Raw genomic sequence first — 27,647 nt, forward strand, 5'->3', positions numbered from 1 at the left:
AGCAAAACATCATAAGGCTGAAGGTAGAGAGGGAAAACATACTACAGAAGAATCCTTTAGGGTAAAAACTTAGTCATCTGTACTCGGCTAGTAGGTATTTCCGAAGTGTCTGGTCTGCTATCCCCACTCACCCACCATAGGGAAGAGTGCCACCATTGTTTTTATGTTCACATAGCAAGACTCCATCCTAATATCCAGTCAGAAGACCGGTTCTGTGATGGTCTGTCAACTGACATGGCTGAGGGCACTGACATGGTCAAGACACACGTGGTGGAAGGTCTGTCCCAAACGTCACCACCCCCACACACCCACAGACCCCAGATAGCTTACCTCTTCTCTATTTCTATTGTGTCCAAGAGTTGTAAGCACTGGGTGACATAGGAATCAGCAGTTGTCTGGTTTATAGAAACTTCAGCTCCTAACATCTGTATATGAGTTAAAATATAAAGTAGCTTGGAGAATTCATTTTATGACTTGAGCTTATATTTCCTATTAAAATCTAAGCTCACAAGGGATACCCAAGATGATTAATTTTCAAATTATAGGAGCCTAACTGCAAAAAAATGCTCGACCATCATATCAACATGACCTATAAATATCATCATAGCAGCAAAAAGATACAATAATAACTATAACTAATGCCTGTTTATTGGGCATTTACTATTTTTGAGGCACCATGTAAAACATGCATCATTTCACTCATTCCTCAAACTTCAGACTTAAATATCATTATTTTACTCATTTGAAGAGGAGGAAGCTAAAGTATAATGAAATTCAGTAATGTATCAAGGTCACTCAGCTTTTTGGGGGACGAATTTCAGTTTCATTGGATGATGTTAACGCCACAACGCAGACTTAAATCAGTTACATTACAAAGTTACAGTGAACTAATCATGCACACTATGGAAATGAAGGATCTGCCTATAACCACTAAGAGAATTTCCAAATATGCATCAGTACGAGTGTGGGGAAACTCCTCTGTGAAATTATTAAAGCTGCAATTATAATTATACCAGGTTCTTTAATATTTTAGAGAATTAGTGAAAATGCAAAGAGGAGCTGAAGTACTTTAACATGCTCTTGGTAAAGTGGTATAACGTTTGCATCCTGAGGAAGAAAGGCTGTGCTAGAAGCTTCCACCTACTACAGAAAATCCAGGAGTTCTGTGATTAATATAAAACAGAGCAATAAAACAAAATATGGAAATGTGAGAATTTTACACATGGTCAACTGACAACAGAATTTGCTTAAAGACAAACATTGATAGGTACTCTCTATCTTTTATGTAAATCTGTCTTTTTCTGACTCCTACCCTAGGGTGAGGGGTGCGAGGGTGGTAGAGAGAACAGGTTTACCTCATATGCTTTCTGCTGTTCCCGGAGAGCTGGAAGGCTGTCAGCAATATTCCCCGTGAGCATCTCTTCTATCTTCTCCAAAAGTTGGACCCACTTCTCACAGTAGTAAATAAACTTTTCATTTAATCCAATTCCCTGAAGCTCACTATAAAGGTTTAAAAACAAACAAAATGGTGCCATATAACAATGACATGACTGAGCTCAAGCCGTTTATTTTACCTTAACCCAAACAGAACAGTAGAGCTGGGCTGTTCTGACCTGCAGCGTTCCAGTGCTGTTGCTGTGGCCCGAATCCACTGCCGGTTCACGTTTTGCAGTGTCTTTACAGCTACGTCACTAAGCGGGAGGTTGAGGCTTACTTCATTCAGATATTCAACATCAGGTGACAGGGCTGTCAGTGCCAGCACGTGATTCTATTAAAAAAAATAAATCCAGATTTTTGGAAACTATTAAGATATCCACATGATGAAAAGGTCTCAGAGATCTTATAGACCATCCTTATCTCAAAGATGAGGGAAAACTGGGGCCAAAATAGGTAAACGACTTGCCCACAGTCTATTAACTTGGTAGTGTTAGAACTGGACCTGAACCCAGGTCTCTCAATCCTGAGGCTTTTCTAAAACAACAAGTTGCACACATGGCCAGAACCTAAAAAGCCCAGGAAATAGAAAGTGATCTCAGATTTTGACTGTGAGGAAGATAACGTCTTTTTGTGTGTGAGTTTTTTTTTAAAGATCCATTCTGGATCTTCAATCCTCATTTCGTCTGTCAACAACTTTACCTTCAATAGATCATGCAGTTTACCTACAAATCAAATGGAAATTTAATCTTTAAAATAACTCTAACAAAGCGTGGTACTTAAAACAACTGTATTTTGGTAGAACATAAACAAACTTATCAAAATCTTATTTATAAAATGATATCCCAGGGACAGCCTCTAGGTCAACACTATGTTAAGCAAACATCCTTCACAATTTGCACAGAACCCTGCTGTTAGAGTCTAGATCAGACTCGGTAAACTTTTTCTGTAATGGGCTAGATCATAAATATTTCAGCCTTTTATGGGTCATGTGATCTCTGTCGCAATTATTCATCTCTGCCCTTGTAGCACGGAAACTCCAAGAAACAATGCGTAATTGGAAGGGGATGACTATGTGCCAATGACACTTTATTTACAAAAATAGATGGTGGACTGGATTTGGACAGGGTGCCATAGGCTCCTGACTCCTGATGTAGGTTATCAGTATTGGTCCTTAGGAGTAAGCAGGATCCAGAATTCTTTAAATCTCCCACTCATTTATGTTAACTACACTAAACTTACTAAGCTAATAAAGAAGGGAAAAACAGACAATTAATTTAATAGGGTATTTTACCTCAACTAACAAGAAAAATTTAATTAATCACAATGGCCAATTCCTAGATTATTCTAGTTGACTGAAGCTAATTAGTAAAGACATTAAGAGTTAAAAATCTACTAAAATAGATCCCAATGTCGTCATACTTTTCTAGACTTTAGGGAAAATAGGGCAAGAATGAATGACATATAAATTACTGTTCTTAAGAGTTAAGATACAAATAGATTCTATAATGCAAAATTGGCTTATTTTTTATCCTATAGTGAGTCTATGCCCTTAGAAATGACAAATATTGGCAATACCAGGTATGAGTCAGGATTTGCTTCTTTTTCTTGCTGGTAGAGTTTATCCAAATTCTCTTCTTCATGCAGAATAAGACCTTTTAAGGATTCTAACCGGCCCCCGAAATCCTTGAACTGTGATAGAACAAACTAGAACCAGAGAAATTTTCATCAGGAACAATTTTCACACTCACACACACACACACACACACACACACACACACCAAGCATGGCCTTGGGAACTGATAGAAGTTCAAGTTGTTTTCAACCCCCAGCAGCACATCACTATCTTGAATATTCAGAAGACTCCCTATTTTCACTCTGCCTTTAGCAAAGTAGTGAGCCTTCAGGGATGAATGGCTCACCTGCCGGAGCGCCACACAGGGGAGGGTTAGTGAGTACTCTGCTCCCTCACTCCTGCTGGTGAAATCTCCTTTTCCTGCTGGTATTGAGATCTGATATTGGAGTTCCACAGCCTTCTATGCAGCTTTTTGACAGTGCATGCACGAAGGCTTTTGTAAAAGTGACTAAATAATACAACAAATGGCCATGCTTTAAGCAACCAATTCTATTACCCCACTTGGAGATCCAAATAACTGTGAGATCTAAACAGTGTACGAAATATATCACTTCTTACATTATCAGGTTCAATCAAGAAGAAACGGTTGCTTAAGATACACCCATTGTCCATGTGATTAAAGAATCACATGATTAAATCATGGTATCAAATGGCAGATATGTTCAGGGCAGCTTTATTGTGCAGTTGCCCTAAGGGACAATCCACAAAGCACTAACAACTTGCATTACATATACTATATTCCTTATATATTTTATATATTCCTTATGTCCTATTACTTCATAAGATACAAGGAATTGATGATACTGGGCAAATCTCCAAGATGACAACTTGAATAGAAAAATAAGATGAACCTCAAATTCATTTGCTTTCACAGGCAGCATCTTTTCCAAGTAAGAAGCCCTCTGGAGCGAGTGTAGTTGACCAGAGAGGAGCACATGGGTGTCAGACTCTGTAGGTTGTGGGAATCGATCCAGGAGAGTGGAATTTTGGAGAAAGGCTTCTTTTGTCTTCTGCACTTCATGCTGAAGCTCCTGGAGAAGAAAAAGTGATCACAAAACATTCCCTCCTGCATTCACAACATGAACCCCCACCCCCTCGGGCTCCATCAGCATCGAGGAGAATTTCTACCCCGAAATTGTGGCCATGACTTTTTGTTACTGCTTATTTTAAAGAGCTGAGAAAGCTAAGCTTTCTTTGTATGCTGCCCATCACTGGTGCTGTTCTGCAATCTGTCATGTGGGAGCTACAACTGACCACTGACCAATAGAATTGGGGCTTCTAGTTTATAGAAACTAGGGATCATTTGGGTAGAGCCCTGTGTTTTGTATTTCTGATCATCAATCTCTTTAGGAATCTGCTTGCAAGTTGATTTAAGAATCAATGCAACACTGTCCTCTGCCTGAGATGCTGTGACATAAATAGATTCATTTGCAGAGACGGTAGAATCTCATTAATGAGGCTGATTTTAAGGCTACTCTGGAAACACTGTGTGTGTGAATTTTTTTTTTTTAAACTACAGGTCAAGTAGAAGGTAATCAGAAATACAGATCATATCTATTGGATACCTGTCTCTCCCATTAAATTGGTTAATACTTTTTGATTTGTCCTGTAGTATCAGAAGATACAAAATACAGCTGGTCACCGAATTTAAAACTTGAAAGTAGTCATTTTCTGGGCCTTCATTAACATACTAGGATAAAACCAGAGGAAATATGCAGCTCTTAAATACAGTCTAAAACTCACTATACCCACAGAAAAGCCATATTAACATGGAGATGAATCCATGATTATTTCTAAAGCAAGAAATTCAACATCTATTATTCTTAGATGATCCCACCCAGTTGAGACACTTTTGCTTTTATTTGAGACTTTGTATGAGACTTTTGCTTCACAGTTTTACCTGCTAGAGTGAAAGGGGAGACATGCAACGAGGTGGTGTCAGGTGCCCCTGACCTGACTACTTGACGCCCAGCCCTCCCAAGCCCGCATAGCCTGTGTCCTACACAGCCTGCCCAGACACCTGCCCTGACCTAATTCTCTATCCCAGTGGTCTGTCTAGTCCCGGGGTCAAGGCCCTGACGGTCAGGCTGTCTTGGCCCTCGGTTTTTCCAGTGGGTTTTGCATCCACCTTTATGTCCTGCAGGGCCGGGGTCAGGATCTCTTGTAGGTTGTTTCCAGACATGTTGATGTTTGCGAGCTGTCGGTACTTTGCTTCCTGCTGCTCCAGCCTTGCTTCCCCTTCAGTGTAAGCACTGGTATAGGCCGTCCAGAGCTGCAGCAGAACCTGGGCCTTCTGCAGCTCGTCTGCAATGTCTTGGTTTACCTGGGTCCACCTGTCAGGGCAACATAAACAACAGGTCCCTCATCCCATCCTTTCCCTTGCAACAAAAACTCAATGCACATACTCTACCAGAAAGGTAGTGGCAGATGGATTGTTAAGAAGACACTATTAAGTGCCTTTTATTAATGGCACCACCCTTATATAAACATAAGTCCAAATCGGGATATTTAAGTAACTTTACAATTCTCAGCAAAAATTACAAAATTTGTGATTGGCAAGAAATATGCATTGTATTATGAATACAACATGTATTCATAATACAATGTATTATGAATATCTAAGTCAAGTTGGAGAAAGTACTGAGCTGTATGCCTGATGAAACTTCTCCACAGGTGAGGGCCTCCTATTTTATAGAGGGGGTCTTTAAATAGGCCAATTTAAATTGTGTTTATGTCAAATTTATTTTCCAATTGCAAAGTCCCTTGTTCCTAATATAAAAGTGGAAATAAAGGAAATGTTTTTTATTCCATATGCAGACTGCAATCTCTTGCCTTTATTTCCCATCACTAAATCAACTTTCAGCCCACTTTCACATCCCATTCAGCAAAATGAAAAGCCTTGCAATTAATTAGGGCCACACTCCTTAGAAGGAGCTTTCTACCACAAGCACTTCATCAAACAAATCACCACCCTGTGAGGTATTCTAACATCCCATCTTATAATGTTTCCAGAGAAATAGGTTGCCTCTCTGACCCATCTGTTAGTGTGTTTCTGCCTGTGATTTGGTGTCCTGAGGATCACACTGGGCATTTAGTCTCTGTGCCCTGAAAATGGCTACTCTCGGGCAATAATTAGGGCATTTCTAGACTGATTGTACCAAACACTTGTACAAAGCAGGTAACAGCCTTTACAACATCAAATCATCCATGAACTAGAATCTTTAAACCTGAGAGACCAGAATAGTCTGAAACCAGTCATCTCAGATGATTAAGAAGATAAGGCTTTCCAAGGCCCACGACACTTCATTTACCACATGTCATTCAGATATCTGATCTATTATTCAAATTGGATCTTAATGCATACCTTGTGTGAGTATCTTGGCACTTTTCTTTGACTATTTCAGCCACTGAGGGACAGTGATCTTTGAGTTTTCCAATCAACTCCTGGAGTTTCTGCCAATTCCCTTCACTGCTCTCAGCTTCGTCTTGTAGAGCCTAAGAGAACAGAGCAGGAATGTTAGTTTCAAAATGGCCTGGCTGCTTAAAAAGAAGGCAGCAGTTTTTCAATGTTTGCTGTATATCACAAAAAAACAACAACACTGAAACCTTGATAGGACTGGGATAAACTATCAGAAATATAAAGAAGAAATCAACTGACAAAGCATTCGTTCATTTGAGACTAGAACTTAAGAAGTATACTTTAAAAAACTCCACCAAAATCCAAAATGTTTAAATTGTGAAATAAAAGGGACATTAAAAATGAAGAAAGATTAAACTTTGTAATGTGAACTTTTAACAAGTTTCATTCACTTGGTTCATGTGATTCATTCTGGAACTTCCAGTTATACTTTTGCTGCTGTTTAACATGCTGCTATGTGCTTCTCTGTCAAGAGCACAAAGCCACTGTGTCCCTTACTGTGGCTGCTTCCCCTGGGGATTTCCGGTTGACATTGCACTGTGCCCAGATTGGGTTGATTTACCTGAAGGTTCTGCACCTGGCATCTCAAGGCTTCCAGTGATAAAACCACAGGTTTGCTGTGTTCCAGGGAGTACTGGAACCGAACTGTCATCGTAGTGACGTCATCATAGAGTTTATCATAAATCTTCCACTCCTGTAACATGGACTGCATGGAGGTTTTGAGCTCATTGACCTACACGAAACATGGAAACATCCTTAGAAAAATCACTGACAGGAGGCTCTCTCGTGACTTTTTTTTCTTTTCTGTCCAAGGACTCTACCATTGTATCTAATTTAGGCATTGCAATTTGAGAGCATTGGAGGAGCTGTGGTGACTAACTGACAGTGGGAAGGGTAGGTCAATGAACAAAAACTATCAGAGAAGGCTAAGTTTTAGACTAGGTGAATGGAAAAGAGCCCTGAGGATCAGCATGAAGAGAGTTCAGTGTAGGGGGGACAGCCCCGAGAAAGAATACGGGGTGAGGAATCAGAATCTGCGAATGCACACTTCATTGACGCGCTATTTTCTTTCTGACGTTGGGCAAGTTACTTAACTCTTGAGTCTGTTTTCTCATCCACAAGACGGAGATAATAAATGAAAAAATAAATAAAAAGTGTCTGTGAAAATGCTCTGAAAACTGTAAAGCATTAGAAATGTTAAAATGTTACCTGTGTTACCTGGCACTTACGTCTGATTACTACTGGAAAGCACGCATAAATTGGAGGGGAACATGCTTGGCCAAAGTAATAGGCAAGTGCTAAGTAGAGGAAATGCAATGGTGGGCATATTTTAATCGTTCATATGTGTTGACAATCATTAAAGGATAGAGGTTGAATGGTCATTTTAATGATCTCGATACAATCGAGTATAAATATACACTTTTATATATATTATTCAAAGAACACCTATAGCTCAACAATAAAAAGATAAATAACCAAACTGAAAAAATGGGCAGAGGATTTGAATCGCTTTAAATAATATACAAATAGTCAATAAGAACATGAAAAGATGCTCAACACCAAGTCATTAGAGAAATGTAAATCAAAACCACAATGGGAGATCACTTCACATCTACTAGGATGGCTATAATCAAATTTGGACAATAACTAGTGTTGGCAAGAGCATAGAAAAATTGGAACCCTCAGACGTTGCTGGTGGGAACATAAAATGGTACAGCTGCTGTGGAAAACAGTTTGGCAGTTCTTCAAAAAGTTGAATATAGTGACTATAGGACTGGACAATTCTACTCTTAGGTATATAGCTACAAGAACTGAAATCATATTTCACATAAAAACGTATACACAAATGTTCACAGCAGCGTAATTAAAAATAACCTAAAAGTGGAAACAACCCAAATATCCATCAATGGATAAACTAAAAGGAGTATATGCAAACGATGAAACATTATTCATCCATGAAAAGAAATGAAGTGTTGATATAGCCTATAATATTAATGATCTTGAAACATGCTAAGAAGACAGATAGAAAAGACTATTGTATGATTTCATTAATATGAAGTGTCCAAAACAGGCAAATTCAAAGAGAGAGAAAGTAGATTAGTAGTTTCCAGAGACTAGGGTAAAGGAGGAATGGGGAGTTGACTGCTAATGGGTATGGGCATTTCTTTTTGAGATAACAAAATGTTCTAGAATTAGATAGTAGTGATGGTTGCAAATCTGTGAATATACAAAAAAAACCCACTGCATTGTATATTCAAAAGGGTGAGTTTTACGATGTAAATTATGTATCAATTTAAAATAAGGATCAGAGTAGAAATAAAGTGTGCTCTCTACGGTGGCCCGACTGGACATCTTTATCTGCAGTGTGATGCCAAGTTTTGGATACAGTCACATGCCTGCATTCAGGCCCTCTGTTCTCTGCTTAACAACTACAGGAGCCACTGCACATCCATGGGGACGGGGGTTCCTCAACCCCTGCCACAAACAGGGACAGATGAAGAACCACGTGGCATACTAAAATGTAGTCTCACATTGGCAATCAAGAGGGCCAAATGTGTTTGTGAGGGCTAGATGGCTCAGAAAAAGAGCCAGAGTCATTAAGAAAGAATAAGATAGGAAGAAAAAAGGGAGGCAGGAACTCCTTGATAGAAATACCCCTCCGAAGCTGGGACCTATCTGAGTGGCAGGGATGATTCTGGCATACATATGGTCTGCCTGGTTTCCGCATGTAAAGTTGGTGTCATTTCTGGTGCTGTCAAGGGTATACGCTTTAGAATACTACAGCTTCATAGAGAAGAAATAGCACCTGTGGTTTGAGGGAAAGGATAAGAAAACCACTAAGCAAAATTCACTACACTAGAAAGAAGAAGGAACATTTTCAAAATGTTAGAAATGGAATCAGCCAGTAAGGCAGGATTCACTGACTGCCACACAGGCATTGCTACGAAGGTAGCAATAACAGAGTAGGTATTATCACCCTCGTTTTACAGACTCGGAAACTGAGGCTTAGAGAGGGTAAGTGTCCTACCCTAGGACACAGACAGAAAATGGTGCTGCTAGGGTCATTATTTAGGCGGAGGATGCAAAGCCCTTGTTCTTCAACATTGGGTGATACTGATTCTGGAGAGCTCATGGATGGATGGTCTAGGTCTTGTGTCCTCTGTATTTTTTTTTTTTTAAATAGGTTTATTGAGATATAATTCACACACTATACAATTAACCTCTTTGAATTGTACAATCCCCATAATTACTTTTAGAATATTTTTTCACCCCAGAAAGAAACTCCATACCCATTAGCAGTCACTCCTTATTCTTCTCCCAACCCTCCCCACTAAACACTAATCCACTTTATGTCTTTATCGATTTGCCAATTCTGGACGTTTCACGTAAATGGAATCATACAATGGTCTTTTGTCACTGGCTTCTTTCACTTAGCATGATGTTTTCAAGGCCATCAATGCTGTAGCATGTTATCAGTACTTCATTCCTTTTTATGGCTGAATAACAGTCTACATTTTATATATCCATGTATCAATTGGTGGACATTTTAGAGATTATGAATCACGCCGCTATGAACATTTGTGCACACGCTTTTGGTGTGAACATATGTCCTCATTTCTCTTGGGTATAGATACCTAACGTGAAATTGCTGGATCATATGATAACTCTACGCTTAACCATTTGAGGAACTCCCAGACTGTTTTCCAAAGTAGCTGCACAATTTTACATATACCATCAGTGTATGAGGGTTTCAGTTTCTCCATATCCTTGTTAATACTTAGTAGGTGTAAAGTGGTATTTCGTTGCAGTTTCAATCTGCATTTCCTTGATGGTCAGTGATATTGAGCATCTTTTCACGTATTTATTGGGCACTCGTATATCTGTTTTAGACAAATCTCTATTCAGATCATTTGCTCGTTTTTTCATTGGGTTATTTGTCCTTTCATTATTGAGTTATAGTAATTCCTTATATATTCTAATACAAGTCCTTTATCTGACAAAACTAGCATATATTTTCTCTCATTCTGTGGTTTGTGTTCTTACGTTTTTGATGGTGTCATTTGAAACACAAAAGTGTTTAATTTTGATTAAGTCTAATTTATCAATTTGTTTGTTTGGTTGTTTTTGGTGTCCTATCTAGGAAATCAGTGCCTTATCCAAAGTCATGAAGATTTATGCCTATGTTTTTTCCTAAGAGTTTTGTAGTTTAGTTAGCACCAACATTTACATCTTTACTCCATTTTGAGTTAATTTCTATACATGGAGTGAATGTAGGGGTCTAACTTACTCTTTTAAATGTGGATATCCAGTTGTCCTAATACCATTTTTTGAAAAGGCTTTTCCCCCCACTAAATTGTCTTGCATCCTTGTCAAAAATCAATTGACCATAAATGTGAGGATTTATTTCTTGATTCTCAATTCTATTCCATTTACATCTATCCTTATGCTAGTACCATCTATGTATTTTTTACATTTTTATTTAATCCTTTCCCCCACCTCTACATTTTTATTATATTTTAATTCATTGTGTTGTAATGATCTGTTCAAGTGTGCTTCCTCCAGTGCCTGTGAGCTCTGAGGGTAGGACTCATTTATTTTCTTGTTTATCTTTGTACCCTTGGCAGTGAGCATAAGTTCCTTACAAAAAGATATCTTTAACAAATGACTCACACACAAGATATGTTAAGCTCAATCTCTATTTTCCTGCCTGAGCTCTGGGGGAGGAATAAGGCTGAGGGTCACCTACGGATTTCATTCACACAGCTTATCCCCAATTCCTTCTTGGAACAAATAGTTGAAAGTAGATTTTAGGAGATGACAAATGATCCACAATAAGGATTCTCTGGGAAACATGGACACACCTGTATGTGGTTATTTAGTATTTACACTTGCCTCCCTCCATTTGTGGGGAAATGTCAAGGTTGCAGTATCTACAGATGCCTGTCCTTTCTCTTTTGGTATTCTCCTCCTGGGAGGAGTAAATGCAGACTTTGACATGCCTTTCATAAAATTACCAGATGTCTTCCACATTCTTCCTCTATACTTCCTCCTCACCTCATGCAGTGTTTCTCCTCTCCTCTGGAGTTCTCTCTATGCTGACTGTGCTCCTAGTTTAACAGAGGCTACGTGTGACAGGTTCATTCCCTCCCTGTGGCATGTCCCTGTCTGTGGGGAATCTGAGGTGCTTCTTCATACCGTGTTTCCCCGAAAATAAGACATAGCCGGACAATCAGCTCTAATGTGTCTTTTGGAGCAAAAATTAATATAAGACCCGGTCTTATTTTACTATAAGATCCGGTATAATATAATGTAATGTAATATCATATAATACAATACAATATAATATATAATACATAATATAATATAATATAATATAATATAATAATATAATATAATATAATAACACCGGGTCTCATATTAATTTTTGCTCCAAGAGACACATTAGAGCTGATTGTCCAGTTAGGTCTTATTTTCGGGGAAACACAATAGTTATTCCCATATATAACTGGCCAGGAAACAATGCCAGATATTCTGCTGGGTTTGGGGGATGGAGACATTTTTTGTCTGTGTGAGTCTATTAGACAAAACAAAGATAACCGAGGGGACTTCTGGGCTGCTAATGATGTTGGAATTGGTGGCTTTGCCTGCAATTATCCAGTGCAAAAAAATGGGATTTGAAATACTTTTCTCTATTATACTTCAGTATTTTTCTCAGCAGCTTTTTCTGCTTTTGGTGTGGAACGAGTCCCCATGATTAAACAGCAACAACAAAGATAAAAGACAGATGTATGAAGAGAAATAGTACGCTTCAAATGAAATCTAGTACCTGGTTGACAACAGTGCTCCTCTTTTGAAATAACCCGTCGATTCTGGATGCTGTATCTTCTAACAATGGCAGTGTTCCACTCTCCAAAGTCAGGTAACTTTGTCTCAAGTCATCCAGTGCTTTGGATTTAATTGCAAGTTGGTTTTCTATATCCTGGAAGGGCAACAGAAAAAAGTTCTCAGATGCACAATATCACAAAACAATAAGGGATAAGAGACAGGAAGAATTTGCTCTTTTCAGGTAAAAATGACATTAGAGTATATAATTAAATAACATTACACCAAAGACACATTAATCATAACAGTCTTAATTTTTATAATGAATTATTACAATATAAATTTATAATAATTTCAATTGTTTCATGGATGTAGATTTTTAGAAGTCTAGGTAACAAGTCCTTATCATCATGGTATAGTAGAAAGAGTCCAGGAGATCTAGTTCCCATTCCATATCTGCCCTGTACTGGCTGTTTGACAGGCCTTGTCATCAAACTCCCAAGTTGGCATTTTCGCATTTGGAAGAAAAATAGGGACGACACCCTGTGTTGTGCACAGCTTAGAACATAAGTGAAAACAGGGTGGTCGGTTGGCGGATGGTGTAGGACTGAGCTGTGGAATGTAGGCTTCTTGTCAGGAAGTACTTGTGTGTCAGATCTGAGGTGGCTGTAGGAATTCTAAAGTGGAAGTGACTAGTGGGTATTTAGAAACAGGATTGGAGCATTTGAAAAAGCTCTTACGGCGGTGTTGCTGCTCACATAGTATGTCTAGTATTATTCTGTAATCTTCTAGGTAGTCGGGGTCTTAGGTGAGTTTCCCCCCCTATAGTGAGTAGTACCACACCTTCATATCATGGGTGCAGAAGCAGTATAACCTGGCCATCTGCAGCTACAGGGACAGCTGAAGTGTTCGCAGTGGGCAGCGGAACAATCAGGGCACTGTGTAAGGAGGATGCATCTACATTTGGGGGAGGGCACCTCAAAGACTAAGTGACCTGGCAAATGAGCACTAAACAACAAAGGGCACACCCAACACCCTCCAGCCCAAAAGCGATTCAGACAGTTGTTCCAAAGGACAAGAGGTCCTTTCAGAACACCTTACACAGTAGGTGCAAGAAAAGCATTTTCCTCTGAAGAAACAGAATGAAAATACTCAAAATCATGAAAACTTTAGAGTAATTTTGTGACTATTTGATAAACTCTTTAAAAGACACAAAAATTGGAAAACATCAACGTCAAAATTCCCTTTGGACACTTTTTTTTCCTCAGGATTAACACTCAAACCTCTTAATAACAATAACCATGAAAATATTGTGGTCTGTTTATCATAAAAGTCACATTCTGCAATCTTGAAACTCATGGATAACTATCTATTTGACATAAGAAAGTAAATGTATGGGGCTTTGGAGGCGAGTCCCCAGAAATGACCTGGGCTTGCCCTACTCCATGGAGCATAAGGCGTGACTACAGAGCCTGACAAGCTGTGCGGGACAGGAGTTGTGTGTCTTCTCACCTGACAATCCAGGAGCATCTTCTGCACCGAGATCACACTTTCAGGTTTTTGTAAAGTTTTCAGTCTCTCCTCTTGCGCCTCCAACCAGTTGTTCAAAATCTGTATTTTGTTTTCATTCTCAGTGACACTTTCCAAAAGTTGTTCTAAACGTTGTATCTACAGGTTAATGAATAAGATAATAAAAATTTCTTATTTTAAATCATGTGCTTTAAAATGTAAATGTCATGATTATGATACTTTAAATAGGATAATTTTGCTTCTTTTCAGATTTCTAGTATTTTGCAAAATAAGATCTCCCAATAACTTCTGGAATAGATTCGTAAGTCCAGAAATAGATTTTTTTTAAAGGGGGATTTTAATTCTAACATTTAAAATGAAAGCTAATATGCTAAGAAAGCTGGCTGTTTTAGAGTTCCATAATATCTGAAAAAAATGAAATCATGTTGCTAACATTCAATATTATATATTCACACATACATACATACATAGTATATGTAACATTTTGCATTTTTTCCAATATGTCACCGGCACTTCCTGTGTCTTGATATATGCCTTAATTTGAAAGGCTGCCCAATATTTCATCAGACACAGTACAACTTGATTAATTACTCCTCTGTAGCTGGAAATTAAGGCATTCTACTTTTACCAGCATAAATAATTGTGAATTGACCACTTTGTGCGCATTATCTTTTCCTTTTTGAAGGATTATTTACTTAAGATAAATGTGTAAGAGGTGCACTGCTGGGTTAAGAGATAAGATAGATGACTATTATGGCCCTTGAAATTTCAAAATGCTTTCCAAAAGGGTCATATTTAAGCCATTATCGGCAAGGTATGAATGTGATAGCTTTGGGCTTTTACCTTTACGTTATTAAATTTTTCTAATTTCATAAGTGTGTAATGTTACATTAATGTTTGAGTGTCTGATAGCTGAAGTTGTAATTGTTTCATGTTTATTTCTAATTACAATTTTCTCTTTTGTGAACTGTCTGTTCATATTCTTTGTCCATTCATGTGCTTGAATCTTAATTGTATAGATCCGTTTGTATGCATTCTCAACATAATAAATCAACCAATTGTCACTATCAATTATATATAGGTATTAAATATTTTTCCAAGAACTCTTCTTACTCTTTTCCGAGTCATGGGATGAAAACCTACAAAAAGGCCACATACATTTCTTTTTTCCTTTTTATTATCTTTTCAAAGCTGAAATACTTTGTCCCCTTTAAACATCTACTTTCACAGAAAATGTCAAAATCTCTGGCCATTTAGTAGCCGCACATAATCCTAGACATCTTAATAAAATGTCTCCTCTTCACTTGCCTAACTCAATTTCCCACTAAGAAATCTCAAAAGAAACAGTAAGAACTATTTTCATACTCTTTTGGAAAATGCTAAAACACAGCTTCTTTGGCACAGTTCGAAAAGGCTATAATTGAGATGATTATTAGGTTTAACTGCAAATGAACTATATGAATATCTTTTAAAGTTTTTCAGAAAGTGGCATTTTGCAGAGGCCAAATCCTACATCAAACTGTGACATATGAGCATACCTTTCTATTTAGTGTTCCATGGACCCGCTGCCATTGGCGGTTCATCTCTCCCAGGTGCTCGGCAAACTCCGTTCTTTCATAGCGCTTACTTTCTACATCACAGGTGCTTAACTGAAGTAACGACTGGTTAACAAAATCAACTATCCACTGTTTATAGTCCATTTCCATTCTAAACTCCTAAAACAAAACAAACAAAATTAAACAACCAAAGCCTGAACTGAGGTAGGTCAGATGAACTGGAGGTCCCCTTTGGTACACAATAGGAGGTGCCAAGCTCCCATCCATTAGTCATGGGGCACCTGTCAGGAGTTACGGTCTACCTTCTCCAACCCCACCAGGTACCTGCTTTATTTGAGTGAAGAGTCTTTTTGGAAACACCAAAGAACAGTTACTTAACACCTATCGGCTGCCCGGTATTGGGGCTAGGATAGCCCCTGATCTCAAGAAGCTAAGTCAAGATGGGGAGACAGACAAGCATGCAAATAATTATAATACAGTGTGATTGATAGGAATTAATGACAGCACCTAATCCCAGAAAGTAAACTAATCTGGCTGTGAGAGTCAGGGATAGATTTCCAAATGAGAAGATACTTGAGCTGACTTTTGAAGGATGACTGAGAGGATTTCTGCAGCTAAAAGTGGAGCACTGGAATTCCGGGCCGAAGGCACAGCAAGCACAAAGGTGCGAGGGAGGAGGGAGAACGCCAGAAACAGTGGAGGGGCCTCAAATTATTTGGTTCAGGCCGAGCCAAGGGTTTGTTTGAGTGGGGGAATGAAAAGACGAGGCTGGGGGGGTGCGGGAGGGGGGTGGAGAGCCAGTTAAAAACTTGCATTCTGTCCTGTGGTGATGGGAGCTACGCGGGAATGTAAGCAGAATAAGAACAAGTATACCAACTTATCTCTCGAGAATCATCCACCACGCCATTCCCCACACCCAGAATTAGTTCTTCTAAATTATATCCTACATGTCTCTTTGTTCAGTATTTCCCCTCAGATTGACGAGCCTTCTTTAATGAAAACGCCTCTGGCTCTTGTTATATAATTACCTTGTACTTGTGAAGAAGATTTTTAACTTGAGATGCAGAACTCAGTGAAAGCTCAGAGTCTTCATCTGCGGCTTGATGTTCCACATTGTTCATCCAGCTAATCATTTCTGTGATTGCTTTACGAGATGGCAATTTCTCCATCTGAAGCTGCAAGGACAAAATGATTTCCATTTAATTACCCGCAGTTAACAAAATGAATCAGGGCATCACTTAAGATGATATCTGGTTTGATAAAAGGTTTTGCTACATAATTATGCAGGTTATTCACAAAAACAAACCCAGCATTCAAGCTTAGAATAAGCGACCCCAAAACAATGACAATGACCTTCACATAAACTAAAACAGTGATGCCGATAAACTGGGAAATAAAGTAATTAAGCCTGATTTCTTTCTCAAGAAAGATCCCATTGGAGGAGAGTCCAGTAATTAGGACCTATATTCAGTGGTGCCAAAGAAAAATAGGTAGTGTCAATGAAAATTATTGAGTCAAAGAAATAATTTAAAAATACTTGTGAGCTAACAAGTGAATGCTAATTCAAATGCTGGGTCTTTAAGTACTTACCTGGTGAAGTTTTTCTTGAATATCTGGAAGCTGAGTTATGAGCATTGTCCACTGTTGTTCAAACTGGGCTAAAGAAGCTCTCAGTGTAGCCGTGTCAGCTTCTTTCAGGTGAAGAAGTTGGTTCCCAGTACTTATAACTGCAGTTTTCAAGGAGGACTTTTCATCGAGTTCCTTTGAAAACTCCTAAAGGAAACAGTTTTCAAGTTTAGAAACTTTTAAAATGTAAGTATAGCACAGAATAACCAAGAGTCAGAATAACTGGTTAGAGTCCAAAACAAAATAACTGAATTCAATTAAAATAGTAAATATTTGTATGTGGATGTATATGTGTATATGTGGAATGTGGAAAAAAAGTATGTGGAAAAAAAAAAACCACATTTTTCCTAAGTGTCAGACACTGTTCCAGGCATTAGATATATAGTGGGGAACAAAAGAGATGAATTCTGCCCTGAGTGACTTATAGTCTAGTGGATTAATATTTTTAAAAATAGACAAATCATAATTTCAACTTTAAAAAAGTATGGAGCACACCAGAAAGTTCATATTAAATGAAATAAATGCAACAAATTTTTAACTAAAATATTTGAAAACTTGTGTACTTACAGGTTTTTTAAAGTATATTTTAAAATACCTACATTTTAATACCAAAGTGAGTAGTCACAGCTACAAAATATGAAAAATGGAAAAAGACTATTGGAAAGGACTAAAAATTTCAAAAGTGTAATTTATATTGCAAAATACTTTATTTTCTTTAAAAGAAATCTCAAAATAGAACATTTTAGAAGAAATATCAGTTTTGCATATAATAATTTAAAACTATGTATTAACTTTAACATTTGTGAATTAATAATCCTATGAAGTTTTTGTGGTGGCAGGGGAGTTATTGTCTGCATTTGTAAAACATGCCCCATGTCAGAGCAAGTTTTAAAATATATATATTTCATAGGGTCAATTAAAAATATACTGTATCACTATTATAAATGCATAAATGAGCAGTACAAACAAACATTTCTAAGACTGGAGAATGCAGCTGCCATCAGTCCAAATCTATTCCTTATCCACAAATGATTATGGAGACTATCTAACCCTCATCATTTTTCAGATATTTATTTTTAACTGATAATTATCTGTGCATATTCCATTACAACTTACAAAAAAATTGTCTATGTTGCTTCTGACTGTATCCAAGTCCTGAGACACATTGAGGGACTGTTCTTTCCAATAGTTCAAAGTTTGTTGAGAAGATTCCAGCCACTTGGTTAACTGATCTGAATCTCTGTTGTAACTAACAGGAGCAAAGTGAGAGAGAAAGCAAGTTAGAAATGGACTCCATCGATGATATGCAATATGCACCACCAGCATATGTTCTTATTTTACTGCATGTTTTCATGGTGTTTCTAAGGACTGTACTATTTTAGCTCATGTCCCAAATCTGATTTGCCTGGCATTTTCTATGACTGTCTTATGACTAAATCAAGAACAAAGTGGCATTTTAAAGTCTAAAACATCCTTTAAAATTTTTTTATTTTAATCAAAGCTACACGAAAGTAAACCCATGGGCAAGGAGAAAGATTACTTTTTATTTATCAAATGTCCTCTCATAGATTTCTTTATAATAAAAGTATAACCAGCATTTGTATAAATTGTACAAGAGCAAAGTGCTGTTTGCTGGATGCCAACAAATTTACTTGATGTGATAAAAATATCCAAATAAAATCCTGTTCCTCTTGTAACTTTTAAACTTCTTTGGGTTAAGATAGCCCCCTAGTAGGCAAGGATGAGAATGAGGTTTAAATGTTCCATGTTCTGTGTCTTACTCAAGGGGTTCAAAATTAGATCAACTAAGCAAAAAAAAAGTTGCTGAAGAATTCCAAAGACTTTTTCAAACTATGCTGTTAGCTGACAACATTAAATATTTTTAAATTTTAAAACTTTTGGAAGAGGGTACAAAAGAGCAACATCATGGTATAAAGATAACGTGTATAATGTTATGACATAATTCCTTGTTTCCATAGAACGGATTATAAATTGCCCTGAATGCAGCAAATCAGTATCAGAGACTCTAGGTCCCATTTAACCCAGAAGAAGGATCCAACTGCCTCAGACCATCAAAGGAAAACTGTAACAGAGGGATCACATGTAAAATCCGGTTGACTACAGAACCCCTCTGAGGTCTTTCTCCACAGCAAAATTTTGTGCCTAATCAATCCCTAAGGAATCATACCTGAGCAGATACTTGAGAAGTGTTTGTAGTCTGTGTAGTTCATGGTCAATTTTTTTGTTCAGGGACAACCACTGCTCTTCCAGTTTTGCAATCTGGCCCTCTAGCTCAGGACAGCTCACAGATGCCACCAGCTGTTTGCCTTCATTCAGAGTCTGGTAAAGCCGGGCATGCTTCTCATCAATGTTTCTTTTTATTTGCTAATAAAAGTCAAGTCATAGAACAAATTATTTAAAAATGAAACCGGCCAACCTATTCACAAATACTTCCTTGAAAACCTACAATAGAGGCTACTGAAAAACATTACCAGTTTCTTAACCCTCAAGACTCTTACAGTCTGGCTGGACAAGAATGATTAATGGCTTATTGATCACTTTTCACAATGAGAGGTTCCAACTAATGCATTTCTATGGCACAGGTTGAGCTCTGTAGACTTATACATGCACACAAAAAAATTCACAGATTTAAATCAATAGTTAATTCCTCCACCTGAAAACAAAAAAAGCTGGCAGTCTATGGGACACATTCAGCTTGCAGACAGGTTTTGGGTGACCTGAAGATTATTTTGAAAATTAAGAAATTTTATATTGAAATTATGATTTCCTATTGACTCTGGGAAAACTGGATCTAGCCATCTGGGTCTGCATTCTCACGGGGCAAAGAAGAGTTGAAACCGACAAGCAAGAGGCTTCTTGAGAAGAGCCTGTGCTCTGGTTCCCCTCCACCACTGTCCCCAGCACCCTTCTGACTGCAGACCCAGGCAGTGCCCCTTTTTCTGTCCCTCTGCCTGGCCCCTGTAAGCGTTTTATTTTGCAACCTAGGTATGAAGAGGATAAATCAGAAGCATTTCTTTATTATCCTTTAGACCGAAATAGTAGGAAAAAAATTCGTTTCGAGAGTCTTCTAAATGTAAGGATTCAGAAGGGAGAAAGGAAGAGCACGTCAGGAGAATAAGTTAAAGCAGACACCACGTCATTAATAAAACTTCATGAAAAGAAAAATAAAGTTCTTCAAAACTGCAAATACAATTGACCCCCTGAAGAGAACTCTGTCTAAAGGCAATTATCTTCCACTGTTGGGTTCAGTTAATGACATGTATCCAGACAGCTATTTAAATTTAATCTTTAAAAATAAATTATGATCAAGATAGAACTTTCACTATTTTCCAATTTGGTAATTTAAAAAATTACCAAAAATTCTACATCCAATGTTCTTTCCATCACTCCCATCTGTGATCCCCACCCACTGCCCCAGGCTGCTGGCTAGAATAATGTCCAGAAAAGAAAAAAAAAAAAGATTCCAGTTTTCTAAACCTTCGGTGAGAGACACTTCATTTTTAGAGCATCTCTGAGAAGTTTTAATTTCCTCATTTTACACAGGAGTCTGACTGCACTGGGCACACGGCCCATGAGGTGCCCAGCAAGCACTCAACACGGGTTTGCTTTGACTCCTGAAGCCGCACAACTGAGGTGTATGTTCTACGGCCCCCAGAGGTCCACCGATCAAGACACATGCAAATCTCTCCAATACACACAGGAACGAGAACGACCTTAAGAAGTCTGTAAGTGAGATGGGATTTACAAGATATCGGACTTCTTTTAGTCTGGCAAGTTTATTTAAATGTCTTAGAAAAATTGTTTAATTTTTAAATAGAATCACAGGTTACATTTTAAGGGATATAGTCACATTTGGGAAAATAATCAGGTTTCTATCACTTTGACTAGTATTAACTCTTTCTTAATACAACAGGTTCAAAATGCTATTTTCAACTGCATTCTTTTAGCTGTTCAGATGGAACCGTCTGTATCCCTAACAACGAATTAAACTGCAGCTTCCTGCCCCCAAAGGATTGAGATTTACCTTCGAGTCAGGCTCAATAAAGTAAGATGCCAAAGAGATCAATTATAGCTTTCTAGACATTCAGAGAATAGAACTACGGTGTTCCAACCTCTGGAAAATGTTCCTTATAGGAGCTTAAAAATCCCTCCAAGAAAATGGCAGGGCCCTGCCACGTATCTCGTGCTTTCATTTCCCAGCTGGCCATTTTCTTTTCAGGCACCAAAACAGCTTTTGAAGTTTTAAAGGTGATATTTGATAACTACCTCTAGTCACACAAGTCACATTCTCATTACACATATTCTAAAGTTAAAACGAAGTATTTCAAGTTTCTGTTAAGAAGATTTAAAACTCGTTTTTAGCTTGTTGATCATGTTCTCAATGCCACTCAAACATCATTTTAAGGTTTTTATCTTTTCCGTGGCATTGAAATCCAAGGCACAGAAACTTTGATACTACTACTAAAAGTTACACAAGAAAATTTTAAAAATTTGAAGTCTTTTGAAGGAGCTTGTGGCAGGTAATAGATTATTGTCTATCTCGCAGACTATATTCAATCAGAGCTTCACTGTAGTAATATGTTTAGAAGCCCATATACAAAGTTCTTTTCATACTTTAGCTCATTTCCATAACCACTGACACCCACCTCCTGACATAGGTAGAACTAGCTTATCTACATCCTGCAGATAAAGAAACGAAGGCTTAGAGACAGGAAAGGTGAGAGAAGTGCTGAGGAGCTCATGATCAAATCTGCAGTCTCCCAGATATGTCCAACAGTCAGTATTTCATTTTAATTCAAATCATTTATCTTTAAAATCAAGCAACGTAGTGAAAACAAAATAAAAGCACAAAGTGCTATAGACCATGCCTTTGACAGCTTAAACAGAAGCAAAATACCTGGTAAAATGAAATCCTTTCCACTAATCTTTCCTCTGTCTCTTCCACCAAACTCACAGAGGGCAACGTAGAGACAAGAATTTCCAGGTCCTTCTCAAGAGACGCATAGTTTTCATCAAAATCTTCCCATTTCTAGAGGATCAAGAACATAAAAATCAATGGGAACCTTTTTCTAAAGTAATTCTGTCATTTTCTAGAAAGCATACATATAAAAATGAACTAAGACTGTACAAACTTTACAGGTTCCGGGGTTTCTAAGAGATGTTATCCACTCTAGTAAGAGCTCAGTGTCTAATGGAAAATAATTCCACTGCCTTTGGAGATAAAGTTTTTAAAAATCCAATTGGCATTAGTGTTTTATGCTTGTCTCATCAAACTGAGTACGGACAAATATGATTCAGTGATGTTATGTTCGCAGCATATACCTCTGTGGAGGCCTCAGAGCCGTACAAGAATCTCTCTTATTTGGAAAGGCAAAGGGACAAGCCCTCCCTGCCCAATCCCTAGTGCCTCAAACACTACCCTTCCATACTGCTGAAAGGTGCTGGGTTACACTTTACCAAGGGAGTACTACTGCCTGAGTGTGAATCTTGCCTTGTCCTGGCTCTCTGTTTCCACAGAAGCCCACCTCTAGGGTCTCAGCACACTACACGGTGGACTTATGAACACTCAATATTATCTGCTGGAAAAATAACCACCTGACTAATTCTCATATCCACTGAAATAGCGGGTCAGCTGGCTATTAGGGGCGCTCACTGGGATCATGAAGTCTTTTTTTTTTAATACCATGAAATATTACTATAAATATCAATTTGACACACTAACTAGAAAATTTTATTACCATAAAATAACACCATAGCCTATCACATTATAAAGTTGACTATTTCCTTTCTTTTTGTTTATTTCCTGTATGTGCTAACATCCCGTGTTCAAAAAGTTAAAGGGGAAAACCTTAAAACTGAGAAAGAGCTTTGCTCAAGCTTAATTTTTTTCTTTGAACTGGGACAAAGACTGTCATGAATCCACTTCAGCAACAGAAAGAACATCTGAGCCTGTCCTCTGGGAAGTACAGTTTCTGAACCACTGACTATTTCGTACAAATGATCTCATTCAAGATCTCAATGTGCTTTCAATTTTGTTTGCTTTTACTACACAAACCTAGAAGGTAGACTGATGCTGCACCAACCCTAACTGACACATAAGAAACCTCAGCTAATGTTCCATCCAGGGAGCGATAGTCAGAACCAGACCAGGGTACTACATTCCTCATAGTTAGTTCCCATTTAATTACTGCTTAATAATAACTAGATACTTGTTTTCGACACCTGAGGTGGTGGTTGAACATCTGGAATTCCCAGCTTAAGTACAAAGTTTATGTGACCCAAATACCTGCAACAAACTCTGTAGCTTTATTCCATACTGGTGTGACTTTTCTTCGAGTAATTTAACCTCTTTTACTTGTTCGGACCAAAATGACTCTTTCTTTTGCAATAAAGAAGGAAGCATTTTGTTGGAGTATGTTTGGATCAACAGCATGTCAGCAACAAGCTTCTGGAAAAAAAGCTGTAAAACAGTGGTTTTTAATATTTATTTCTACATTGTGAAAATCTTAAACACCAAGTTACTTCAACTTTTTATACTGTTATATTTGCTTTTTTAATCCAAAATCCCAGGATAGCCATGTAGAGTCAAACACAGGAGAAAACAAAACTATGTATATCTGAGTCTTTGAACAGAAATGGCATTTTAATAATACATAAAGAAAAATCGTCCTAAGTAATATTTTCCACCAAATAGTCCATGATAAAGGGCAAACATTAATTAGTCAATTTCAATTTCCAGTGAGATCCTCCTAAATCAGTTATTTTGAGGTTTAAGAAACTTTACAAAAAGGTAGATACTGACGTAGCTGAATCATTTCAAGACAATAAGCTGGATGGATAGATGTATTAGCCCAAAGAGCCCACATATGCAACAGCTGGGGGTTCCTAAACTCTGACTCTTAACTTCTACTACTCAATAAGAAGACTAAATAAAGGGAATCTGTTGACATGCTCTACTGGGATACTGGGTACGTAAAAGCTCCCAGAAGGCACGTTAAGAATATTTAAAGAGGAAGGCTTTTCTTCGCATGGTGGTTCTCCATTTACATCAGCTGTCCTAATTATTTGGAGGAACCTCTTATGTGAATGCTTTCTCCTATTCCTTGAAAAGGATACAGACTGGTTTATAAAAGCAGCTAGCATAGAGCTGGGCACATTGGAGATATCAATTGATATTATTTTCTCCACTTCCTTGATACATATTTACCTTTGAATTTCTTAGACTAAGGTCTCTTTATCAAAGGCCTTGACTTAAGCTGGTTGAAAGTGGGAACGATATCTTCCACAATTTTTATTATTTGCACTTAAGTTATTGCATATCTTTACTTGGTGATCATGAGGTTTTTTGGTTTAATGAAATAAGTGAAAACTAAAGAGTTTACTGCAGCATATACTAGGTATATATTTATATATTTAAACACATATTTATTTTGATTTCAGTTCTCAGGAAAGCCTTTCCAAACCTCCCAAATTCAATTTCCACCACTGAATGCTCTCTAAGCATGTACCCCAAATTTAATTTTATATTTGTTTAAATGACTCCTTGATAAATATGTCTTTTCAATCAACTGAAAACTCCATGAATGTAAGGAACTGCATCTGCTTTCATTCACAATCATATTCTTAGAGTTTAGCAGGGTCCCTAGCACACAGTGAGCACTCTAATAGATGTTTGTTAAAAGAATGAATGAATGATGTATTATTCCACCAAGGAAGAAAATGGATGCTCTCTGTTCACACTCAGAAAAACTTAGTCTATGAAAAGGTGATCTGACCTGTGTATCTTACCTTGTGATTTTGTATTTGAGCCTGTAAGGCAACTTTATTTTTGGTTTGTTGTAAGTGGTCATGAGCAAGCTTTTCCTTTCCGATATTCACTAGTTCCACCATGCCTTGCAACAAAGCATCTTGCTGGCTCTCACTGATGAAAGGGCTGCTGAGTTCTGAGTACCTGGCTCTCAGGATATCCCACATACTGTCAAGTACATCCTGAGAAGAAAGAGCAGGTGTGCACAAATATTTTCATCCAACCATGAAAATAATCCATATGCAGAACACATCTAAACTCCCTTGTGGAAAAATAAAAAAGTCTTACTCCTTATAATCACAGTAATTCCCTGATCGACAGTTTTCTGCTCAGACATACCTCTAATTTGTAAACCTCTTGGAGTAAAGCATAAGGTAAACGAAGCCTCTCCCCTTCGGCTCTTAATTTTGCCACACGGCTTTCAGCGTTCTGCAGCTCCACTGTATATGCATCTGCTTTCTAAAGAGACAATGCAAAAAAGTAAAACCCTTTAGTAAGTTGGAGAAGAATGTGTATTCATTTTGAAAATATTAAAGAGTAAAGACTTAAAGTTAAAAATTTTAAAAATTAAAATAAAAAATTAAACAGTAAAGAATTACTGCTCTCACCTCTAGCTCTCCCCAAAGACCCACAGTTGACAGTTTGTTCCTAATGCACACTAAGCACGTACCAGCAGACGACACGTGCCCATCCTTAAACTCACTGAATTGCACACATTCTGTTCTGCAGTTTGCACACTCACTGATCAGTTCCTCAGCCTCTCCTCTGATCAGTACAAACATTACCTGGCTCCTTGTAAACACACACGGCACGCCATGGTAAGGCTGCACACTGCATTAGTAACAGTCTGCTCTTAATGGACTTCTGGGCTGGTTAGAGTTTTTAATTCAGGCAGTGCTGCCAGGTCCATCCTTGAATATTTATGGACATATTTATCTTTATGCACTTGTCTTATTCCCTTGGGATAAGTGCAACCCAACACCTAGAGCAGTGCCTGAACAATGCAGGTCCTCAATTAATACTTGTTGAATAAATGAAGTGAAACTGCTACTGGATGGAAGAGCATTTATGCTTAATATTCTAATATAGTCTAGCTAATAATCCCTAGAAACTGGACCAATCAGCACTCCTACCAAGAGGGGGTGGGGCCATTCCCAACACTGCACAAACTTAAAATTTTGCCCAGTTGATAGGTGAGTGGTCTTTTGTTGTTTTGATTTACACTTCATAAAGCACTACTTAAGAGATGGTTTTAAAGGTCAACATATATATTTTCTTTTTTTAATTTACTTAAGCCTTGCCATTGCTCAAAGGGAAGTGGTTCAAAAGCATAACTTATATACAAGACTCTTTGGTCCAAGGTTAGGTCAGCTTGAATTATTTTGACTTGATTACCTGAAACAGCTCATCAGTACTCTGGCCACTAATTTCATTCAGAGACTGTTGTAAAGATGTTTTATTCTTAATAAGTTGGTCATATAATTGCTTTATTTCATTCTGTATAAAAAGATAAATGCAGGAAACAGTGAGAATTTCATTTAAGCCTTCAATACCGTTTTTTTTTTTGTTTTGTTTTTTTTTAATTTAGTTGTCCTTCAACAGTTTAGTGGTTATCAGGGGGAAACGGGAGATGTGGGGAGATAGAAAAGGGTAAAGAGAGTCAAATATATGGTGACAGGAGGAGATTTGACTTTGGGTGGTGAACACACATTGCAATATACAGATGATGTATTATAAATTTTACATTTGAGACCTACATAATTTTATTAACAAATGACACCCCAATAAATTTGAAAAATAGATACAAATAAAATTTAGTTGCCCTTGTGTTATTAGAAATTTCAAACATATACTAAAATAGAGAAATCTTTGCATTACCATGATCCAGCTTTAACAACTAGTGACTTGTGACTGGTCGTCTGTCCTCTGTACTCTCCCCTGAGCTTTCTTGACTGTACCTAACCTTCCTTCCCTCAGATTATTTTGAAGCAAATCCCAGGGATCATATTATTTCATCAGTATGTGTTTCAGGATGTATCTCTAAAATATAAATATTCCCCCCTTTAAAAATACTACAGATCAAAGCCACTTCCTTAGTATTATTAACAGTCCAGACAGGGGTCACATTTTTATAATTGCCTACAATTTATCTTTTTGGTTTGTTTGAATTGGGATTAAATGAGGTCCAATAGGCTGCAAAAGATTAACAGATATCTTAAGTCTCCTATAATCTCTCCATGTTCCCCACCCATCTCTCTTTTCTGTTTCTGGCATGGGGGTGGGGTGTGTGTGAAAAAACAGGTCATTTATTCTGTACCGCTCCCCACTGTCTGCATTGGTTGACTGCACTCCCACTGTGCTACGTCCCTTGTGTCTATTTTACTTAAGTCCTAGAGGCTTTATCAGATTCAGGCTTGATTTTATGGGCACGATTCCTTCACAAGTGTTGTGCTTCAATTTTTTTTCCATCAGACAATTTTAATGGCTTCTTAACCAGTCTACCTGCCCCATGTCTCTCCTCCAATACACATTAAACAATGCCAGATGAATCTGCCCGAAATATTCATGAACTGTCATTCCTTTGCTTAAAAACTTTAACGGCTCCCTCTTACCTAGAAATATTTCCATACAACACCCATTAAGTGGCTGAATGTAATATAGGAAAGAAACATCACATTAGTTCAACATAACAAATTCATATCTGAGGATTGAGAAAGGGCCTTGCTTTTCAATGATCTCTAACTATGAGCAGCAGAATTTAAAGACCTTTACAGAAAGAATGTGTCGCCGCTTTCC

The 27,647-nt window shown here is 37.7% G+C and overlaps 1 protein-coding gene across 7 annotated transcripts in view; it reads right to left on the bottom strand.

Moving 5' to 3' along the window:
• Window positions 1-27,647, bottom strand: part of SYNE2 (spectrin repeat containing nuclear envelope protein 2) — a 280,177-nt gene that overhangs the window by 50,396 nt on the left and 202,134 nt on the right. For all 7 annotated transcript variants that reach the window (XM_074327378.1, XM_074327381.1, XM_074327379.1 and 4 more), the window contains 20 exons: window positions 26,247-26,348; window positions 25,191-25,310; window positions 24,833-25,033; window positions 23,331-23,504; window positions 21,942-22,073; window positions 19,212-19,408; window positions 18,140-18,272; window positions 16,988-17,170; window positions 16,426-16,572; window positions 15,380-15,556; window positions 13,824-13,979; window positions 12,316-12,468; window positions 7,051-7,221; window positions 6,435-6,565; window positions 5,199-5,403; window positions 3,922-4,101; window positions 3,013-3,141; window positions 1,614-1,768; window positions 1,356-1,500; window positions 331-425 (listed from right to left, as the gene is read on the bottom strand). In XM_074327378.1, the coding sequence (XP_074183479.1) occupies window positions 331-425; window positions 1,356-1,500; window positions 1,614-1,768; window positions 3,013-3,141; window positions 3,922-4,101; window positions 5,199-5,403; window positions 6,435-6,565; window positions 7,051-7,221; window positions 12,316-12,468; window positions 13,824-13,979; window positions 15,380-15,556; window positions 16,426-16,572; window positions 16,988-17,170; window positions 18,140-18,272; window positions 19,212-19,408; window positions 21,942-22,073; window positions 23,331-23,504; window positions 24,833-25,033; window positions 25,191-25,310; window positions 26,247-26,348 (3,086 nt within the window). The remainder of the gene's footprint in view (window positions 1-330; window positions 426-1,355; window positions 1,501-1,613; window positions 1,769-3,012; window positions 3,142-3,921; window positions 4,102-5,198; window positions 5,404-6,434; window positions 6,566-7,050; window positions 7,222-12,315; window positions 12,469-13,823; window positions 13,980-15,379; window positions 15,557-16,425; window positions 16,573-16,987; window positions 17,171-18,139; window positions 18,273-19,211; window positions 19,409-21,941; window positions 22,074-23,330; window positions 23,505-24,832; window positions 25,034-25,190; window positions 25,311-26,246; window positions 26,349-27,647) is intronic.

Source organism: Rhinolophus sinicus, linkage group LG03 (assembly GCF_036562045.2).
Source record: "Rhinolophus sinicus isolate RSC01 linkage group LG03, ASM3656204v1, whole genome shotgun sequence".
In the NCBI taxonomy this organism is placed as follows: Eukaryota; Metazoa; Chordata; class Mammalia; order Chiroptera; family Rhinolophidae; genus Rhinolophus; species Rhinolophus sinicus.